The following is a 21,942-nucleotide window of genomic DNA, read 5'->3' on the forward strand; positions in this document are numbered from 1 at the left end:
TCCAACGCCTTCGATATTTCAACATGTATTTATTTATTTTTCTACAGATTTATTTCTAGATCGATAATGTGTGCATGTCTGTATGACTAGTGTATACACGTATCTATGCACACACACATAGTAACTTGCTAGCGCAGCAGGAAAATAATCTAGATTCATACAACCACAGAGGTGTAACAAAAAAAACCCATCCCATGCCTTCTACAAACAGACTTACGGGTGGTACCTGCTGGGTATCACAAGAATAAAACCAATTGTGCATCAATCTAAAGAAAGAGCTGGTTCCCAATCGGCACAGAGTGAGCTCAAGATCTTCTATATATAAAACCCAATACTACGAGACTGAAAAAGCCACGAGCTGTCGCAGAGACCGCGTATTTTAATTACGTCCCCACCATTACTGGGACAAACGCTTCACTTGTGTTCATGGAGGTTCGACAGAGACAAACATAGTCCCCTGGATTTTATCTCAGAATTTAAGGAAAACCTTGTGTAAGACTATGTAACTACGCCAAACTTAGCTCAAACTTAGAGGTGAAGCACTTGTGTACGTTACGGTGAACATAGATGGGGCAAATCAGCTACTCACATTTGCAAAATCCCCTTAAACACCCGTCAGGGATTGCGCAAAGAAGAAAATGGGGCTAAATTTTATTTAATAACCTAAAGTGGAAAGCCACGCAGCTTTCTGCGGGTGGCTGCTCTTATCCAGCCATTTGTCCATGCAGACTTCTCGGAAGATCTACAGGAAAAGGGATTTTTAAACAATCAAAATAAAGCAGAGTGCCCAAGACATGGATGTCCAATTCCTTCTTTTGGACAGGCTATCAGAAATCCATGTAAAACTTAATTCCCTAAAAAAAGAAACTCTGGCAATCTGCTCCTCTTCCTGGGACTCTCCCATTTCCAGCTTTTTCATCTATTGCAGTTGAACAGTGCAGAATAAACAGTAAATTATCTTCAATATGCTATTTTTCACCATTCCAGGCAACAGAAAGGTAAAGGAGGACTGTGCAAAAAGCCCATGCGGAAAAATAAAAATATAAACAAGCAGGGTGAAGGGCTGATATTTGGGATTGCTCCTCTTCCAGGAATGAGCCCGATGAGATCGGCTGGACTACGGATGAAGGATTGCATCCCTACCTCCAGCCAAATCCGAAGGAAGCCAAAGAAAACAGAGTTTTACAAACAGGCAGGTTTCCAGAAAGCCTTCCCCTCGCCCTCAGCGGATCATTCCTTTCATTTTATGAAAAAATTTATGGACAAAAGCAGCAGGGGGGGGAAAAGGAGAATTACAGGAACCAAATGAGCCTAGTGGAGAAGAAACCTGTAAGCCTAGAAACTCCCTGGGTCAGTAAATGTGTTTTCTTAAGAAATTTGGAAAATACTCATTTATTTTGTGGGAATAAGATTGCAAAGCAGTATTGCAGGCACGCAGCTTCAAAATGGAGCATTTAGAGACCTTCTAGGAAAAAAAAAAACCATTTAAAATTGCTCTCACGATTTACGATGCTAAAAGAGTCGCTTGGAGTTATTCTATCCTACCGTAGCCGAGCAAACACCAAGCGTGACAAACTCATTGATACTTGGAAGAGGTTCGCCAGGAAAATCTTCTAAATACCGTAGCCAGATTCCATACGCAGTCCTGGGCTTTATTTATATTCCCGGCAAAAAATATAGTGTGAAAAATAGAATCCTGCTAGAAACGTATAAATAATATCACCGCTTAGTGCCAGCTTCTCTTAGGCAGGAACTTAAAAAGCACTTTAGCAATTAAGCAACCACTGCGGAGGTGCTGGGAAGACTCCACCTGAAACGCTTTTTGGTCAGTGACGGTGACTACAAAACAGGAGATACAAAAAGCACAGGAAGAGCTAAAAATCACGCAGCTTGAGTCTTGGCAGCGATGCTCATCTTTTGGACAATTCAAAGATTATTTTTTTTTTTTTTGCTGTTAAGCACTTCATCTACTGAGAGGAGAGGGTGCGTTGGGCTGGTGTTATCAAACTTTTGGGTTTTGAGTCAGTTAAAAAAATAATCCAAATCTAAAGAAAAAAAATGAAAAGGGTGAAACCCATGATTATTATTAAATGGCTTCTTTTTCAAATGTAGAATTTGGAGCAGGGACTGGCCTACAGCAACAGCTTCCACGCACTTCTTGAGCAAGTTCCTCCCTCTGTGCTTGCGTCATTTAACTAATGAGATTACAGAATCAGATACTGGCCGTCAATATAGAAGAAACGTTGCTAGAATTTAACATACTCCTAAAATATCATCGGACTGGGGGTCACTTTGGATTAAATGACGCTTCGTCAAGCCTGGAGATTGCACGTTGACATTTTGAGTGTTCAGCCAGATGAAATCTCACTCTTAATTCCAGGAGCTGCCCATAACCGTTGCAATAGGCAGGTATTTTTCACGTGAAGCCCACGCTGACTGTTCACAGCTTCTATCAGCTGAGGAAAGGGAACATAAAAAAGCCCTAGCCCTTTCAAAGTTATGGCTGAATATTTAAAGTTTACTGATTCTTAGACTGTTTAAAATGATAGCATCCACCGCTAGTGGAATTCAGCGGCTGAGCTTAGTTATTAAGGCATCCTCCAGTTTCATTCAAGATACTACACTTGCTAAAAGAAATGAATTAGAGATGCTGTTGGGACAATAACTTTGAATTTCCTGGCTTAAGTGGGCTTAATTTTTCAGTTATGCTTCACTAATGAACTTTTTCTGGTGAGCTCTATTTCAGAGCTCTTCTCTGATTAACAAAAGTGGTTCCAAGTACCTAATCAAAACGAAGGCTGGATATTAAACAATGAAGTATTTGCATACCTTAGAGGAGATGATTGGACATCACCGCTGTGCTCTGCATATAAATTACGGCTGATAAAAATTCATGCTTATTAACCTCCTCTTGAAAAAACATTTATTTCGTCCTGTTTGACTTAATTGTAGTATCTTAAAATAGATTTCAGAATGCAGAAGTGATCCGGTAAGTGCCTGGATTAGCTGCACCATGCACAAACACAATCTGAAATCCCGGCTGTTCGCAACTCTTCCCCGCTCCTAAGGGGGAAAGTCATTCAGCATGAAGTAATGGGAAGAAGATCTCAAATGTTTTACATCATTAGTATCTTCTCTTACGGAAAACGCTCGGAAAGAAGTTTAGTTGATTCTATACGTGACCAGTTCTCAGCTCTCTCCCCATCCAGCTGTAGTCGCAAATCATCAAACCGCTCTCTGGCAAAAAAAATAGCTTTTTCCAGTCAAGTATTGCAGACCTTGTTGCAAAATCACGGGAGTTGCTGGAGCATGGCGCCTTGCTGCTGCATGCCCACGATGGAGACCACGCAGAAGGAGAAAGCGAGTGACCCAAAGCTCACGATGATGCCTTCACACAACAAGAAGATTCAACTGAATCAAGGGAATGGCCAAAATCCGTAACTATCCCGCTGGTCTCAACGGAGGGAGATCTGCTGGCCAGGCTCTTATTTCATCTCGGTGATCCCAGTTACGCTTTTACTGGCTCAGCCAGAACCTCACTCTCCCGCTCCAGTGCAATGAGTGTCCCAAGGCAAGCTTGTACTTTGCCACAGCACAGGACAGTCAGCAGAAAAACTACCCAGACGTGGAGGGAAAAGTAAGGTTTCAGCTCAGAAAAGGCCGTTTCATCTAAAAGCTAGCAAAAACTGGTGACGTTAAACAGGGAGGAACTTGGAAGAAGAAGAAATTGCACTCCAGCCTCAGCCAGGCTCTGACCTAAAGTCCACCATCAAAAAGTTCAACAACTTTTCAGTTCCACAGCCCGTGGCTTGGCACCATCTCTCCCAAAAGAGAGGGAGAACTAAGGTGATGGACAAAGCAAGCGGCGGCTACACCAAGCCGGCAGCTGGGAAGAGGGCAGCAGCTTCCACACTCCTCTTCCTCCATCTCTGATGCTATGGAGAGATCAAGGAGACATCACCCCTTCCTGCTGCAGGTGGGGAAGAGCGGCCAGAGGGTAGAAATTGTTTTCTAATCGGGTAACGCAGCCCCAGCAGTTCATGTCATGGTGGACTTGGGCCTGGATCAAAAAGGACTAGAACAGACCTGGATCTCCAATAATCAGTTTAATTTCCAGATATTACACGTGGGCTTGTCAGGTGAAGCAGGATACAGAGACTCAGAAGGGGCCAAAGTCAAAGGTGTGTGACAGGAAGAAGTTTATGAGCTATGGAAAACGTTGGTTTGAGATATTTATGCTTTTTCCTACATCAGAAAAATGCATTTTTAAGGTTGAACACACAGAGACCAAATCTGTGATAGATTACCACAGTTCTGTGATAAAATTCCTGAGCTACAATCAATTCTGGTTACTCAAACAACACTACTAAGGCAGAAAGACATTAGTATGGACAGTGATGCAACTGAAGAGATATACATATATAATCAATCACATGCATGATATGGACTTTCCTCAGGTACACATGACTAACAGAAACATCATGTTTCTCACAAATCTATTGGCTTCTCCTTTAACGCTAGAAGTCTTTACAAGCTCTAAAATCCACCGCTGATGCAAACCCAGGGATGGGGAACTCGCAGCAGCGCCACAGCTCCACGTTTTACAAGGCTGGTAAAAATGACCAAACTTGGAGGGGGGAAAAATAGTAATAAATAAATCCTTGACGAATGTTAACAATTTAGGACCATCCAGGTGACTGAGGTGATGGGTGGTGCAGATGGAAGATGAAGGAACTGGCTCTAACTGACAGCAAAGCAAAAGCAGAACGTCACTGGGGGAAGGCTACGCGGCCGCTTTGTTACCTGAGGGGGAGTAGGTGTGGAAGTGGGTCTCACGATGGGAGGCGTTGGGTTCCTGCTGCCCCCTCCAGACATTATTTCTTCTGTTATATCTTTGCCTCCCTGGTTTGGATCCCGGATTCGGATCTATGGGATTGAACAAAGAAATAATTCAAACAAGTCTTCCCATTACATGCTGTCCTTGGGGTTTATGGAGAGGAGAGCACGGACAGGACATGATTCCATTACACTCAGCGGGAGATGCTCTGGGTTGAGCTGATGCTCTCTGCAGGAATGCCAGGATGTGGGGTTTTTTCCCCTTAATCTTAAAACCTAATTTAATCAAAACGCTCATCAACCAGTTTAGATCTAACACGTGCACCCCAGCGCATGACCCTGCAATTCAGAATATGGTCTCTACTTCTGGAAACTAAGTTTACTGCAACTCAGAAAATTTAGCATACCGTTTAGCTATAGAACTAAGCTTGGCGGTTAGTGGAAAGTGCAAGAGGAAAGAAAAAAAAAATAAAAAAATCAAAGATTTCCATAGACACGAAGACGGTGCTATCATTTGTCTGTCCACCTTCCCAAAAACTCCTGGCTGAACTCACTCCCTTCTGTGCACGCAGAAGTCTCTGTTGTGCACAACCGGAAGCAAACCCAGAGACATAATCCTTCTGAGGGCAAGGGGTCTCACTGGAAACCACCGTGCTTTTTTCAATCAGCAACATATAAAGTCGTTAGCTGCAGGAGGGTTTGCAATTTATCAGCTTCAGTGTCGTGGGATGATGTCTTCTTGACTCGTTGGGTTACGAAGACGAATATACAGATGGTGCTTCAGATGTGAACAAGATGTGGTCTTCTCTCGGTTTTGATGGGAGTTTTTCTGCTAAAACGTTTAATTAACCACAGCAACAAGGACTTAAGAAGAGTTGGCATGAATTCCTACCCTCTCCTCCTCCTGCCAAGTAGTCAATGGCATTAAAACATGCCTTCCCTGTCTGAAAGCTTGTAGTACTCAAAAACTCAACTAATGGTGCACACAGATGTGCGTACGTATATACGTTTAATTCTTCTTTAATTTCATTTCTTCACTTGCGACACAGATTAGCAAACTGAAATAGCATATCCAGAGAAAAGCATCTTGGGCATTTAAAGAACCTTTTGCTTTTCTGCTTCAAAGAACTTCCCTTGGTTGGCACAGAACTTTCTTAACCACAGTTGGGTGTTTCGGAACATCTCTGCATTTCAAACAGCATCAATGGTCTGGCTGTGGCGTGTTTTGGATGCTGAAAAGAGACTCCTTGGGACTGAAGAGGATGGTGAAGAGACAGGAGAAGAGTTGCATCAGCCTTTGCTGACAGCAGCCACAGAAAAGGCCTTTCTTGCAAGCCCAGCAAACACATTGTTCGGCTCTTCCAGTTTCCCAAACCAAGTGTCATCTCAAATCATCTTCAAAAATCAAAAGATACAAATATTCTGCATTTTGAGACATGTACAAATCCCATCTTTCCCCCTGCCCCACCCCCCCAGGAAACAGTTCTTTCAATGTTTTCCAGCCACTCTAACAAAGACAGTGATGTAAAGCAATTTCCTTTTCAATCGTTTAGAAATTATTCATTCACAAGTTCAAGTCCACCCCTAACTTCTTCTGTTCAAACGTCACATTCACCTGGTGTGCCTTTACTTTTCCCTGCCGTCATCCACCTGCAAACGCGTTTAAATTCCATTCATCTGTCTGTCTCAAATTCTCACCAGTGAATTAGGAAGAGAGGAAACGTGGTCTCCAAACCTCTAACCACCTTCATAATGTCATGCATTCAGGCTCTTTCAAGCCTGAAAATACGTTCACAATTTACTGGTTTTCTACGTTTTCCAAGGAATAATATTAAACAATTTTTTGGCAATTTGAACCAATTCCCAACATTGTCCCAAAGAGATCTGAGTTTGTTCATTCCCACCTGCTCTTTGCTAAAACTCTAAGCAGCAGCACGGGCAGCTGAGGATCCCAGGCTTGGGGAGACGAACCCGCTTTCATTTACGTTCATCACAAACCCAGCAAAAATATTTTCCTTTTTGACTGGCTGAGATGCCACAAACTCGGAGCAGAAAGTCCCCAGAGAAAACTGAAAAGATGACACCATTGCAGCATGGTGCGATGTTTAATTACGCTTAGGTGTGAAAGGTAAGAGTTAGCCTCTCTGTGAAGATAAAGCTCAGTTTTAAATTAAGATTGTTAGTAGTTTGCTTCTCCCTTACAACCGGGACAATTCTTAGCATCGATCAATGACGATCACTCACCGTTTTTTTCTCTCTCTTAGCTGGTGGAGGCTGCTGCTGCTGCGTAGGCACTATGATGGGTGCTGACTGATACACCGGCTGACTTGGGTAGAAAGGTGTTCCTGGGAAAGGACAAGGCAGAAACGAGAGTGAAAAATTCCGTTCATTTGCTAATGAAACAAAACCAAGTGCGAGAGGTAAAACCAGCCACCTATTCCTCGCTCCCTTCAAAAACCAAAATGTTCAGCTGTTCAACAGTTTTGTGTTTGGCTCGTACTTGGACTACTTTGGCTAACAGGTGGCTTTGCTGTTGGGATTTTTTTTTTTTGCTTTTGTAGAGAAATTCAGTCAAACCATTACAAAGAATTTGCAAGGTCAACTGCAACCTATTTTGAAGCACAGCCAGAAAATTTAATTACAAGCAATGTTCTTCTCATGCCGCAACACACACAAAAAAAAGCACGACCACGGTTATTATTGCAAAATTACACCACATTGTTGATTACATTCATAATATCCAAGAGAGTTTCATTATGGTTTTCTTTATGGAATAAGATTGGCTCAAAATGACTGAGTGCTTAAAAGACGTGCCAGACATCAATACAGGTGGCAGGGTAGAACTGTCCTCTCTGTGATCAGGTATATGGTGAATCTGTAAGGTGGTGCTGCTTTTTTTGGTGTCTTTAAGCATGGATACAGATGGACTGTCTGCTTGCACTTGCATCTGGAACAATCTGATTTATTCTTTGACAGAACTAACCTTTAAATGGGAATGAAAACCTTTATTGTGTGCCTGTAACCAAAACGGGAGGTTATTGCTATCTCAAGCAAACGGTGTAATCCAAGAAAGGAAATGAAGCCAGCCCAGCACTGTCTGATTTGCAACTTCAGAGGATTCATTCCTCAAACCGAGAGCTGGAGAGCAAAAGCTGGGAGCAGGTTCCCTGTCTGCGTACTCGGATCAAGAACTTTTCTCTGCTGAAACAGCGGGCAGGCAGCTGGCAGTGGAGAGCACTGCATCGCACCGGCAGCAGGCTGCTAAAAGCTCGGCCCACCCCATTCCTTCCCTCTTGGACGCTGCAATGAAGGTGGCCTAACCGGCTCAATAAACTTTTTGTTCTGAATTTTAGATCTGGCCTCAGGGTACAAAAGTCTCTGTCAGCATCCCCATGGCTTGGGAAGAGAGAACCCCCCCTGCCTCTCTCCTTAAAAACAGCGACGAAGCCTCAAGATCTTCTGACTCCTGCTTTGGCCAAGCTGGCCAGGTGTACAAACGTGAATTTGGAGAACAGGAGCCAGCCTGGGAGCCCTGCAATCTGTTAATTACCTTGATTTCTAGTTTCCTAGAAACCACAGCTAATCAGATAGATCCCTGTCAGAGCACGAGCTACAGCGGAACTCAAGGAAGGACTCTTCCTTTAGGAAAAATACTTTAAAAAAAGCAAATCCCAAAAAGCAAGCGTAACTTCTGGAAAGAAATATAGCTTCTGTGGTAACAAACCAAGCGCATTTTCAGTGCAACGCTCTTTGCTCTGCACCCGGCCTTTTGATCCTTTCCAGTTCAGCGGCACTCAAGTTTCATTCTCCCTCCTTTCCATTCATCAGTTCAAGGTCTTTCCCAACGTAGCAGGGAAACTCGCTGATACAAAAGAGAACGATAAATGGCAAAACTGAGACAGTTTAAAAAAATATGCACTGTCCGTCTCCACGAGTTCTGTCTTCTGCAGTATTTTCCTTTATCGTCTCCTTCACAGCCTACCACACTGAGAAGATTTTGATGTCCAGCAGCCACAATCGCTACAAAGTCCAGGGATTGAAGGGACAGGCCACTGCCAGCAGCGTTACCCACACCTGTATTGTGAATTTAGTTGTCTCCCAACACCCTGAGCAGCACCTGGTGAGAGACTGAACATTTTCAGGCCCTATATAAATAGTGAGAGAGCAACAGGAGGGAAAGGTGGAGGAACACGGGCAAATCCGCAATCCCTCTTCCTTGGCTAAACCTTCTCCGCTTGGAAAAGGCTCTGTGTGACGGAGGGCTCCAGCTTCACCCACCGATGTTCCGCAGATGCAGCAGCCTAAAAACAAGCCGGGATTGAAAGATTACAAGCCTCTGTGGAAGAAACCAGGCGCTTTCAGGAGCGGAAAGGAACCAGAAGGGAATCTTTTCCAAATTACGGAAGCGAAGACAAACAAACAGCACTAAGCGAGCAGAAAGTAAGAAAGCAGACCTGTAACGGCAGAAAAAATGAGGAATACTGGGTAACTTCCTCATTTAGTGGATCAGACTTAAAGAGCAATATTTCTTCACTTTATTTTTTCTAGGATAAAGAACAGGAACTAGCTGCCTTATAATTGCTCGCTCTCCTTTTGTTCAAAAATCGCATAACCAGGTTTGAAGGCTTCACGGCAACCTTTCAAAGCGGTCCCATTAGCTCTATATACACCAAATAAATAAAAGAAAAGAAAAGAAAAGAAGGGGCGGGGAGGGAGAAGAGATAAGTAGGGAAGCAACTGGTGCTTTTCTCCCCTTCAATCTGTATTTGCGGAGAACAAACACGCAATTCTGCCATCGGAACAGGGTTGTCATTGTTCAGCCTAGAAGGTAATCATTCACTTCTAACGCTCCGAAATACCGACAGCTAAAGCCACGTGGGAAGCTGATAGTATCTCTGCCCCCAACAGATTACAGAATGCAGGTGGGCAGGTAGCAATCAGACTGAATAAAACACTTCAAATTTAATATTGAGAGGTGAAAACCCTTTAAAAAAAGGCATACAACAGGGTCATGACTAGAATAATCCTGGTGGATTTTTCAAATGTTCCCATAAATGAGCAAGGGAAAGTAAATTAAAAAAAAAAGTAGTGAAATACACGAGTGTCAGATACCCAATTCTGCATCTCACTCGAATACAGCAGGAGACCGGTGAATCAAACCCCATGGCTCGTTCTTTTCCCTCCCTAAACGTCGAACAAGCAACGCAGGGATAAGAAACGTTAACTGCTGTATCGCTGTGAACATATTCGGGGCATAGCTCAATGGAAACCAGGGCTGCCAGATGTATTCACAATACCTTAATAAATAATAATGATGGAGCAGGGAATAACAAATAGCCACTATTCTTGTTCACATGTGATTATGGGTAGCTCTGCGAGTTGCAGCCTTTCCTTAAGCACTCACGCAAACAATACTCTGTTATTGTGAATTTTTCAGGAGTGAATAATAAGGGCTGTGACACAACCAAATCGAGCAGCTATTTGAAGTTCAAACAAATGCTAATCCATTTCACTATTATAAATCTTCAGCTTCACAACACAAAAACACACCCAGAAAATACTTTTTAAGAAATCTCCAAGCAGAACTTACCATAGGCATTGGGGAATTCTCCCGGACCTGGCCCTGGATAAAAGGGTCCTGGTCCTGGCGGCTGAACGGGATACTGCTGCGGGGGCCCGACATACGGAGGACCACTGTGACGATACTAGGAGGAAAAAAAAACACAACAAAACAAACCATGGGTTTACAAGGAGTTGGGCAACTTCCTGCTGTTGCATAGGGAACTTGTAATCGAGCCCCTCAAATCAATGGGGATTTGATTATCAAACTGATTAAATACAGATTCAGAAGCGTTACTGTCAGAGAGGCAAGTTATGTTGTCTAAAAGACAAGGCAGCAAGGACATCAGAGGTGAAGTAGGAACGAATCTCTCCCCGGATTTCAGTAGTACTGTGTTTTTATAAGGCCCAAGGTTTCGCAGTAATTGCAGAGCTATTAAGTCAATTTAGATACATTTATAGCACTAAACATTTTCCAAGAGCTTAATCTCACACTGTTTTTGAGGGAGACCTCAAAAACTAGAAAGGTAATTTATTCCTTCTGCCTCCAAGCTCAGAAGAACAAATACTTCACGCAGAAAAAGGCCAGAAGCTAAATATGCAACGACCAGCTTCATTTCACCCCCCGCAAACTCTGTGGCAAGTCTTGGGAAAATCCAGACGGAGCAAATGTTGCTTTGCAGTTCCTCAGGTGCCTGGCTAAGATATTTTTACCTGTGGTATACAGTACTGGGGGCCCTGAGGCATTGGGTAGGGCATTGGCAGATGATTAACCATCATGATGTGTTGGTTGGTTTGATACACCGCAGTCGGCGTTTGCGCACCAGGACGGATGGAAGGGCTGCTGTTCTGGATCGTAGGTCTCGGAGGCTGTATCTGCGGCCTCTGAAAAAACTAGGGCAGGGAAGGGAGACAGGAAGGAGAGGGGAGAGAAAACAAAGCAGCGGTCAGACTTTCTGGGGAGGGGGGGAAGTGAAATGTCATGACAATATTAGAATTATAATGATACTTTCAAAGGGTTGCCACGGATTCAGAAAACTGCAGGACAATTTCTCTGTACATAGCAAGATCGTGCCACAGCCTTCTATTTTTACAAGGTAGAAAAAGGTAAGAAACTTTAAACTCCAAGAATTACCAGTTTGTATCTAGTGAATTATCCAGCTCAGCTTTCAGAGCGAAGGTTAGAAAAATGATTTTTGTCAAATATAGTTTTTATAAGGTGGGTTGACTGCCAAAAAAGCCACCTTTATAAACATGCTAGGGAAATAAAAGATCAAGGCAACTGTTCCAATATATCTCCAGAACAGCCAAAAAGACAGATTTTTAAAGGCCAGAGCCACCTCGTGCCTATCCTTTCCTCAAAGTGAGCCGGGCGATTTGTCTTGCCCTCCGTTTTCAGAAAGGTGGCAACCTCTTTCAGGGTGGCACCAAACTCTTCTACCACGTTTGCATGAAGTGATGCCCCACGCAGATGGACCGGGTCCAGGAAACCAAGCAGCCCACCGGTACACGCTCCGTTCTCAACCCTTACGCGCCGGGGAAAAAAAAAAAAAGGCATCGGCATCCACAGAATGGAGCATTCACGGCACTGGAAGCCTCTGCTCTGGAGTCTTTGCAGTCTTGAAACTCAAGTCAGTAAGATATGCATCAGACATTAACGCATTCACTAACGGAGTAATGATACAAGTGAGAGAGACACTTATGCCATGCAGAACCAGGAGTTAAAATTACCTGTATAGGTCTGAATCCTCCCTTCAATAACGAAGCAAGAAAGCAGCAGGAAACAGAAAGAAAGCCAATGGAACAGCTTACAGATCAATAGGAAGGAATAGGATATAACATGCACCCTAATTGCACACAATTCCATTCATCTTTTTATCCTGCTTGGACTAATCTCTTACAGAAACAGCAAGAAAAAGACACTGAACTGGTACCGAGGATTCTTCCACCAGAATCCCAAGGCAGGGGTCAGACACTCGTCTAGAAAAGTTTTATATGGAAGTATAAAAGTTTTTTTTTTAAAAAAAGGAAAAAAAAACCCCAAACCAAACCATGATTAACTGCGGGAAATACGAAACTACAGAAAGACTTCATGTTTACTCTGTTCCTAAAACATTAAACATTTTTCCTTTCTGCTCTTTTTCAGTGACGCAGAGATAGCAGATAAAGCAGAAAGTCCTTGCTCAAATCATGGATTTGGTCTCCACTTCTGGCCCAAGACTGGAAGGATAAGAAATGCCACGTATTTAATCCTTAAGCAAAAAAATAACAATAATTAGGTTGTCATACATCACATCAAAGACTGCTGACTGATGAAGTGCATCGATGCAAATAGTCTGTGAGTAACTACATCGTAAGCGGTGAGTAAAGAGTGGTAACCACCAAGGAATGAAAGAATGAACTGGGCTTATCTGCCTCGGCATTCGGAGAATGAGGTAGGGTGGGAGGAAGCTGTGACGCCTCTACACTTGACATGACAATGAACTTAAAGTGGTCATTCTGGTGAAGACTTTATGACACCAACGCTGTTCTCACACCAAATGATTTTGCCAGGAAAGCCACGGATGACTCCCCACCTCAGAAATCCAGACATCATTAAGATGAGCGCAACGCTTTTACGTCCAACCCTGTGAATCCGGATGAAGAATTGTCACCAGCACACTGCACAGTGTGACCTGAATTAGGAGAAGGCAACTGTTTGGGGAGGAAAGTCTGGTAGCCAGAGTGCAGAAAGAAAAGCTGTAGAGCAACGTGCAGCCGTGCTCTCGCGTCAGTACAATTTGTGTGGCACGGAACTACACGAGTCTTGCATGAAACAAGGGCACGTGCTGAGTTTATGGCGAGAGTAACCAGAGTGTGCAATTTTTCAACATCCAAAGACACCAAAAAGTGCAAAAGTCCTTTCTTCTTTCACCGCACATTAGTGAATGATGACTATTTCTGACCCGTTAGCAGGTTACAGCAGAAGTCTCCCCAGAGGAGAGGAGGGAAGTCAACAGCCACCTCAACTCTGTATTTACGCAGGGCGAAAACGGGCTGGAGGCTGCAGCGAGACCTCTACCTATAGTAACTACATCCACAGGGCAGCAGGGAAAAGCCTTCACCCTGAGATGGGGGGAGTCCAACGGAGTGAAGCCTGCTCCTCAAGCTTCTGCTGCACCCACATAACCTGCTAATAACATCACTGAAACCACCGAGAAAAAACTTAGAGTGACAGAAACTCCTGGCTTACAGTAGCTTTTCATTTCCGTCACTAGCAACTGGTGCCTAAGGAACTCCATTTCATGAGACGTGAGCCGGCTTGCTCTCCTGCCATAGCAGAAGGGAGGAAAGCACGCTTGGTGCGCCAAAACCGGTGCTGGGTTGCACGGGTTTGGTCTTCCATCAAGCATTAACCACCATGCCAAGCTCTTCTACAGCAGGAGGAGGATCTCTGATGAGGAAACTCTAGGTTAAAAAACCCAACCTCTCAAAACCATTCTGTACTTCCCACACCATTGCAGATGTAGCTCAAATGCGGAGATGAAGGATAAAGGAGGAGGATTTCACTACTAAAAGGAAGATGGACACAGCGAGAAGAAAAGCAGATCCATTATTCCAAGCAACAGGACCATCAAAAGCTTTGGAAGTGCCAAAAAAGCAATATTCAAAGTCATTCTTAGAAATGTTTCCCTATTGTGACTTGATTTGCTAAAAAGCTTGCCTTGCGACGTCAAACAGATGCCTGCACAGACAACATCTTCAAGTAATGCTAATGATTTCCCATGGGAGAACACCAGGAGATTAAAATCTGAGATATTTTGTCTCTATTTCTTCTAATAAGTGCAGGACTTGGCATGGAGAACATCCAGGACCCACTCAGGACCAGAGTGGAGGTACCCTGGGCCACAGCAAAGCTTCCGACAGAAACCCTGTGTTACATCAACCCTTCCTCAACTACTTCCTACAAAAAAATTAAGTCCTCCTATGTCTGATGATGGTCAAAGTAGCATGAAACTTGCTACATGGTCGTTCAACAACCAGTGAGGACCTGAGTTGTGGTCCTATCCCTCATCTGTCCAGCTCTGTTAGGGAGGGATTTCTTGGATCATCTCGGAGTCTGTACTACTGGGCAATCTCAGCAGCCCTTCATCTACTTGCTCAAGGAAGCCTTTCTGGAAAATAAAACAAAGCTCGTTTCAGCTGATGAGCTCCCGCTTTATAGAATAAAAACCTCTCCTTGGCACCGAAGAATCAGGGCTTGCACCTTGCAACGCTGATTACACCTTGCTTTCATCACACTGCTCCTCCTTGCGCAGCATCCTCATGTTAACCAGTTTCTGGCTTTGTGCTCGTTAAGTTTGCTGCAGACACATACCTGCTACTTGTGCCTGAGTAATACTACTACTAATTAGCAATAACTTACTAATAGTAAGGAAATCCACTGCTAATAGTAAGGAAATCCTGCCCACCCCTCTCAGCACTACACTGCCATTTCCTTCTCAGTCACTCCTTATATATACACGTCCCAATATCCTTTTATTAACCACCATCTTCTCCTCCTTAATTTTCTTCCCCCGTGACCCCATGTCAAAAGTCTGTTGAAGGCCAGCCAGGTAAGAGGCTGTCATCCAGAAAAATCAATGATCAAAGAGAGTACCAACCTTGTTCTGATAAACCACCACTGCATTTTAATTGATTTTCTATTTACTCTGTATTTCTAAGCCATCGCTTCCAGTGAAACGTCTGCGGAGCACTCCCTCCGCACTCTAAAAGCTTCACCGAAAAATAAACTTGTGGTAAGAGCACTGAAAACAAATCTATGCTAAGCTTTGCCCATCATGCATAGACACCCATCTTTTTTTTTTTTTCCCCTAGATCAGATCTGGCAGTTGCAATGGGTCCACAATGCCTTGCAGATGGTGGTGGAGAAAGGAAACAAAAGTAAAGTTCAACAAGTTGTCATCAGTGCCATCAAATCAAATTGCACCCCCAAGCTCTCCACTTCAGTCAAGCTTCTTATATCCTGTTACTAATTTTTAGTCTCTTTGGTCTGACCAGAAAGGCTGGTGGGATCACCTGGCCCTGACCTGGAAGAGGGAGGAGGAGATGTCTGCACAGGCAGCACAGCAGGAACCACGTCTGCTTGCAGGTGGAAGTTGGCGCGTTACATCTGAGCTTTCGAACTTCAACACAGGCACCATGGCCTGGCCGAGGAGCTGCAGCCCTGAGATGGAAAGATCTGGTGCCAGAAGCAGGAGCTGCAGCAGAAAGCCCGGAGGTCCACATCTCGCTTCCCCAGTGGCCACCAGCAACCCAGCAGCAGCCCTTGGGGTTGCTAAAAGCAACACAAGACTTACTCTCCCCCCTGCCTCAGCATTTCCCAGATTTATTATTTACTAAATGATAAAATGGGGGGGAAAAGCCCCACTTTTGGTGTCAACCATGGGATTTAAAACATGGAAGCTCCTTTCCATGCTCATGGATAAAGACAGAGAATGACTGCGACAGCCATTTCCAACTGCCTTCTACCTCGAGATACTCCCAAAAGCTACAAAATGGGTAATCTTGAGTCAGCTCAGGGAGTAAATTCCCGACCTCTCCAAATCACAAGGTTTTTTAACAGCAGCACCCGGCCAAACCCAGCTTTCTGTTGTATAAGCTGTACCCAAAAGAACTTGAGTAACCCCAAGCTAAAACTGGAACAAACTACAACAGCAACTTCAAACTAAATTAGTCTGCCATAAACAGTAAACTAATCTCAAATACAAGTCTAAGTCAGAAAGGGAACTATGACATTTCAGTTTATACTTGTTCTTATTTCTGTTTTTAATTACCCTGGCCTCTTCTGAGCATCCATTTTAAAATAACCCATATGCTCCTGAAGTCACTTCTTAAATTAAGGGTTATTCTACATTTTGGACTTCAGATTAGAAGGACAATTGAAACCAGCAGTTTTCTTCACGAGGATCGGAAGGAACAAAGTGACTCAAGAGCTTCACCAAGAAGGGAAAAAAAAATAAAAAGGGATGTTCCGTGCACCAAGTGGGAAAGGGAGCAGCGAGCCCAGGCAGAGAAGCAGCTACATCCGCTACAGCATTTTGAGAAACCCCCAAGTTAACAATACATTTAAAAATACCTCCACAAAACACTTTGTAGGGCCCGTTTTCTTTCTCCTATAAAACGAGACTTTTTGGTGGTTTCTCAGGTAGCCCTGTTACCTGAATCAAGGATTACCGATACACATTTAACTTTTGATCAGAACCACTGCAGCTGGTTTCATTTGACTCCAGCCACCGTTAGCTACCATCCTAAATCTCATTCTAATATTTTCTCTTACACAGAGTTTAATTGCACTTTCTACACCATCAGCATCTATCAACCACCAGTGCAGGCATTCCCATGCGGAGGGAAAAAAAAAAAAAAAAAAAAAAAAAAAGCTTATAAAGTTGCCGGTCAACTTCAGGTGCTTAAATCATGCTAAATTGAGTACTTAAAGATCTAATAATTACAGGATAAAACATTAAAGAACAATCCACTATTTGACTGAAAAAGACACAGAATCAATCCAAGGCAGATGTTAATAAAATCACACTGGGATTGACACGGGAATCGCTGCAAACCTCATCTTGCTGCCGCTTTCTTAGAGGAGCACGTTATGCTGTTGCAACGAATACTAACACCGCTATGGTGGGCGATTCGATTGACTTAGTACTTTTTAGGCTACAAAATCTCAGCCTCAAAGTCTACTGCTGATGTTACGCAATTTAAGCATGTTAAAAAGTTTCCCATGTGAGAATAATTATTTCTCTTGGTCTCAAGCGTCCTCCAAGTCTTGGGTTCCTCAAGTCTCGTGGTCCAAAAATCTGTCTGCAGTGAGTTCACTAATTTTTATGAGCATATTAAATGGCTCACACTGAATATATAATTTGCCTTACTAACGACTCACGAAAGAACAAGTTTCTGAACAGAGATGCATTTTCCGTAGTGCATAATATAAACACAGACCTGAAGTTTAGGTCAAGAACAAAAGTATTTAAACAAGATACTAATTCCGTCGTTCCCTACGTTGCCCGGTCACCCTGCAAACATTCCTCCATCGCCGCCTGGCAATGCAATCCCTCGCCACGCACAAAAATCATTTCCCTCCCTCTCTCCCATGACATTTGCCTGCAAGCAAACAAGTGCAAAGGCCTCATTCTACTTTTTAAATCCTTTTTTTTTTTGTCCTGCTTTGGAAGGATGCCTGCCTCCATGCTGCGCTCTGAGGTGGACGGAACAAAAATGATCAGCTTTTTGGGTGGCGGTGCCCTCTTAATGCACTTACCTGCTCTCCTGGACAGTACTTTCCCAAAGCTGCTCATCTCTACAGTACTAAATCAGACTAACAGATAATTCTCCTGGAACAAACCTTCTGTGACTTCCCTGTCCCGACATCGCTGAAGTTAATGGCATTTTTTTTTTTTTCCTATTAATTGGGTGGAAATGAAACGGTTCCTTCCAAGCCAAGAGAAGGAAGAGCGACATGGAAACAACGGAATCTGGAAGAGCCTTCTTGCCCTTGCCATGCCTCTCCTCCTCTCTTCCACCCATCATGCCACCTCTGTCCTCTCAAAAGCTACAAGCAGCAGCAAAATCAGTCCCCAGGGGAGAAGGGTTTTGGCAAAGACGCGTGTAGGTGACAGAAAAGACAACTTCGGACACCTTGACCAGGACAGAAGGGACCTGCGCATCTGTCCCCAGCGGTCCTCTGGGTATTCGTGCCACCCTAATAAGCGCTGCCCATGAGTTTCATGGGCCAGAGCTATTCCTAATTTGCATTCTTCTTCATTAAGTGGTTCCTTACAAAGCCCAAGTCATGCCACAGGAATACTATAAAGCTTCCTAAGTGTTTGGCTTTCATAGGGTGAGGAAAAACAACATTAAGCAATGTGATGATAACAGATAACCAGGCATATCACACAAGAAACGTATGAATCGGAGAGTCATTTGCCTCGCTCAGAGTTTGAAAAGTAGGAATTTCTCAGGGATGCGAATGCCCGGTTCTCGTGGACATCTTCAGCTCAGGCAACTTAATCCACCAACTATTTGGGGAAATATTTAGCAAAGTTTCTAGCAATTTGAAAAGGCAAACGAATCTCACCAATACCTGGCAGTGATCTCTACAACTTCTCCTTTCCTATAGAAAAGGCGTTAAGTGGGGTGGTTAAAAGCATTACTCTGCATTGCAGGCAGCTTGTTAGCAGGGTTATGCATGTGCTAGTAGCTACTAGGGGCTGGTTTCCAAAGGTTCTGAGTTAGTGGGTGAACAACCTCCAACCACCCGCCTCCCCCAGCCAATTAGTTTAGGATGATAATGAAGGGGCAGGGTACTGTACCTGGTGATGGGCAGGTCGAGGCCCCGCTGCAAACTGAGGAAAGGCGGGAGAAACAAACACAAAAGGAAAGGCACAAAGAGTCAGAAACACCACAACGAAACCAAAATGTCACACTCTATGCAAAATAAACCCACAAGGAAAAAAAAAAACCAAAATCAAACCGACAACAAAAAAAAAACCACAAAACAGTCAAAAGCTTTGCTGCGGGACAGTGACAGACAGGGACTGAGATATAACGAGTGAACATCGCTACGGGGGGAAGTGTGCTGCTCGAGAGCTGGGAGGTAAACAGCCAAGCTGCTAGTTATTTTACAGGTACTCTGGTGCAGGAATGCAGGCATTCTTTATCCTGCCTGGGGGAAAAAAATAAAATAAAACCAAAACCCAACTTAAAAACAAGCAGCAGTGGAGATTTTAAACTGTTTAAGGTGGAGGTAAATGGTTAAAGCAGCTGGACTCAGAGCCGTTCCAAATATTTGGTGGGAGCGGAGGATGGAGAGTCCCGACTGGAGAGCGGTTAAGAGCCAGATAGGCACAGCTAGCGTGCTGCCGGCGAGGGGGCCGCGGGAATTCCCTGCAAGGCAAAGATCAGCAACTCTTTGCAAGTACACGCAGTGAAATTTCGTTTTCAGCTTTTTTTTTTTTTCTCCCCATAGCATAACCCTCCTTAATGAGTTGGATTTTTCACCCCCACCTGAAACCCGTGGTGTCCCCAGGGAGCTGAAGGCAGCAGAGCTGGGATGGAGGACAGGAGGTCCTGGTTCCCAGCCCTGAGCTCAGGTTACTACATCACTTCCCACCCACATGGGTTACACACGGAGGAAAGTAATCAGTATTTAACATGCTGAGTAAACATCAAAAGCATTTTCCGATAAGTAACTGATTGTTAAAATAGAAATAAAAATGAATGCAAGAAATGGAAAATAGAAATAAAGATGAAAAGGTATCCTCTTCCAGAAGCCGAGTTAGGTATTTTAACCCTTAATTCTCAGTGTAACCAGCAGAGCTCCACGATGAGAGCAGATAAATCTATCTATATTAACTCCAATAACTACACGGAGCAAATGCAACTGGATCCCATGGCGGCTTTTTACCCACCACATGCCTCTACCTGTTGCTAGTTGCGATGGCTCAGGAACTGAGGCACGTGCTGAAGCACGCGGTACACTCCACCTCTGCTAAGGGATTCGGTACATTTTACTTTCTGCCTGAGAAGAGTGATCAAAATTGGCTACTAATTATTGATTTTCTCAGTAAGAGGGTTTTTTCAGGAAGAAAAAGTGGACCGGGGTTCACTTGCAGCCCTACCTCCCAGCTAGTTGAGTGCCATCAAACATGAGAAGCAAAGTACAAATATTCACTGGTCCATCTGATTTTCTCCTTTATCAACATTTTAATTGCCTATATTTAAGATTTCCAAGAACTCGTCTACTAATATTGGTGTTTACATATCCCTTCTATCCTTCACCTCATCATGACACTTGGATGAAAAGTCATAAAAACCTTCAGAAATGAGAAAATATGCACAGACAGACTATTTCTAGTACAAGAGTTCATAAAGAATGACCTGCACTGATTCACCAAACGACTTTTCCCACCCTCGAAAATTTTCCCTAAGCCTTACATTAAAGAGAAAAAAAAAACAAAAACAAAACATGATCATCTCCTAAGACTAAAGAGCTAAAATTTCTGTTTTAATAGCAGCCACGGGACAGAAGCGCCCAAAGACTCGCAACATCCTCCCAAGGCTCAGTGTGAAGAGCAGAGTGGCTCTGCCGATGAGAAACAGGCACCTGGACGAGTCTTGGGAGGTGAATGCACTTCAAGTCCTTATTTTCCTAGAGGAAAAACTCCTCAAAACCAGTTCAAATGTCTTGTGTTTGAGAAAAGGGAATAAAGCCTTACCCTGACAGAAGCCTTTCCGGCGGGGCTACGCACTCCACGTTATACACCAATGAAAAAAACAAAAAACTTAATCAAAAAGGGAATGATGGGGTGCAAAAACCTTGCGCTGCTTAACTTCAGGGCCGAAGCACCTCTCTTATCACTGTTCCACAGGAAAGATTCGTTCTCACTGTGTTTAAAAAAAGAGCTGGAAGCTTGTGTCTTAAGAAGCTATATTCCACGGTGAAAAGTAATATGCATTACAAGAAAAAAAATAATGACATAAAACAAAACCTCAAAGTTAGTGAAAAATACCCTAATCTATTTTGCACTGGTCACCATTGGCTATTGATTTTTTTTTTATTATTTTTAATTTTTTTAAAAAAAAAATAATTCAGGTTGATAGGATTTATTCCTATTAGTAGCTGTAAGCAACAGAACAAACTGTAGTCACTGCTGGCTCAGATTAAAATAGACACTTTGGGTTGTTTGTTTTTTTTTCCTCTGTCCGATGAAGGCAGGAGATCGAAAGGAAAGCTTCGTTACGAAACCTGGGTCCAACATTTCCGCCACCCACACTCCTTACGGTCCTGCTCACTGCTCTGTGGACAGCAGGGCATGTTCTCTATCTGGTGATGTTGAGCTGGCACGCCTCAAGCCTCTCTGAAAATAAACACTGCTGGAGTGTTCAAACACCCTCTCCGACTACGATTTTTTTTTTTTGGCAGACCTCCTAGAATTTTGTGTTAAAATCACCTGGTGCTTGGGGCTGGTATCAGCAAGAGCTAATGGATCATTTTCAGTAGTGCTGAATGACTCTGATTTTGTTCTCCTTCCCCCCAGCCAAAGCTGTGCTTTGAAATTCTCGCTATCGGAGTGACGCTGCGATGCTAACGGGTAGAAAACCTGAAGCCAGTTGGATTGCAAAGGCAGCTGTCCTGGAAGGAACAGAAAAGCCCAAACTCTGCAGTTACCAACGGCCCTCGGATGCAGAAATAGGATGGAGGAAGCTCCGGCTGCTCGAGGAAGTGGGGTTAGGATCAACCCCATTAGTGCAACAGCCTAACTACCCACGACAGCCGCACCAGCTGTGTGACGGACGGGACTGTGCTACGGAAGCCTAGGGATGGCAAAGACATCCTGCCGCCTTCCTCATCCCCTCTTCACCCTCCCCTCACCACCAAAAAAAAAAAAAAAGACAGTTAAAAAATAAATTCAAAAATAATAATTTAAAAAAATAGTAATAATAAAACAAGCCCAGAACTAAATGCAAGAGTAGTTCAGGACTGGGCTACTCTTGCGTTTG

General features: G+C 43.6%; 1 protein-coding gene across 16 annotated transcripts in view; it reads right to left on the reverse strand.

The window, feature by feature from the left end:
• EIF4G3 (eukaryotic translation initiation factor 4 gamma 3) overlaps nt 1-21,942 on the reverse strand; it is a 140,894-nt gene that overhangs the window by 50,569 nt on the left and 68,383 nt on the right. For 9 of the 16 annotated variants that reach the window (XM_075773372.1, XM_075773362.1, XM_075773377.1 and 6 more), the window contains 5 exons: nt 18,753-18,785; nt 11,110-11,289; nt 10,427-10,541; nt 7,081-7,181; nt 4,804-4,926 (listed from right to left, as the gene is read on the reverse strand). In XM_075773372.1, the coding sequence (XP_075629487.1) occupies nt 4,804-4,926; nt 7,081-7,181; nt 10,427-10,541; nt 11,110-11,289; nt 18,753-18,785 (552 nt within the window). Of the gene's footprint in view, nt 1-4,803; nt 4,927-7,080; nt 7,182-10,426; nt 10,542-11,109; nt 11,290-12,126; nt 12,148-18,752; nt 18,786-21,942 lie in introns of all 16 variants that reach the window. The other 7 variants (XM_075773376.1, XM_075773368.1, XM_075773367.1 and 4 more) reach the window with 2 other exon arrangements.

The sequence above is a fragment of the Balearica regulorum genome, chromosome 21, assembly GCF_011004875.1.
Source record: "Balearica regulorum gibbericeps isolate bBalReg1 chromosome 21, bBalReg1.pri, whole genome shotgun sequence".
Taxonomy (NCBI): domain Eukaryota; kingdom Metazoa; phylum Chordata; class Aves; order Gruiformes; family Gruidae; genus Balearica; species Balearica regulorum.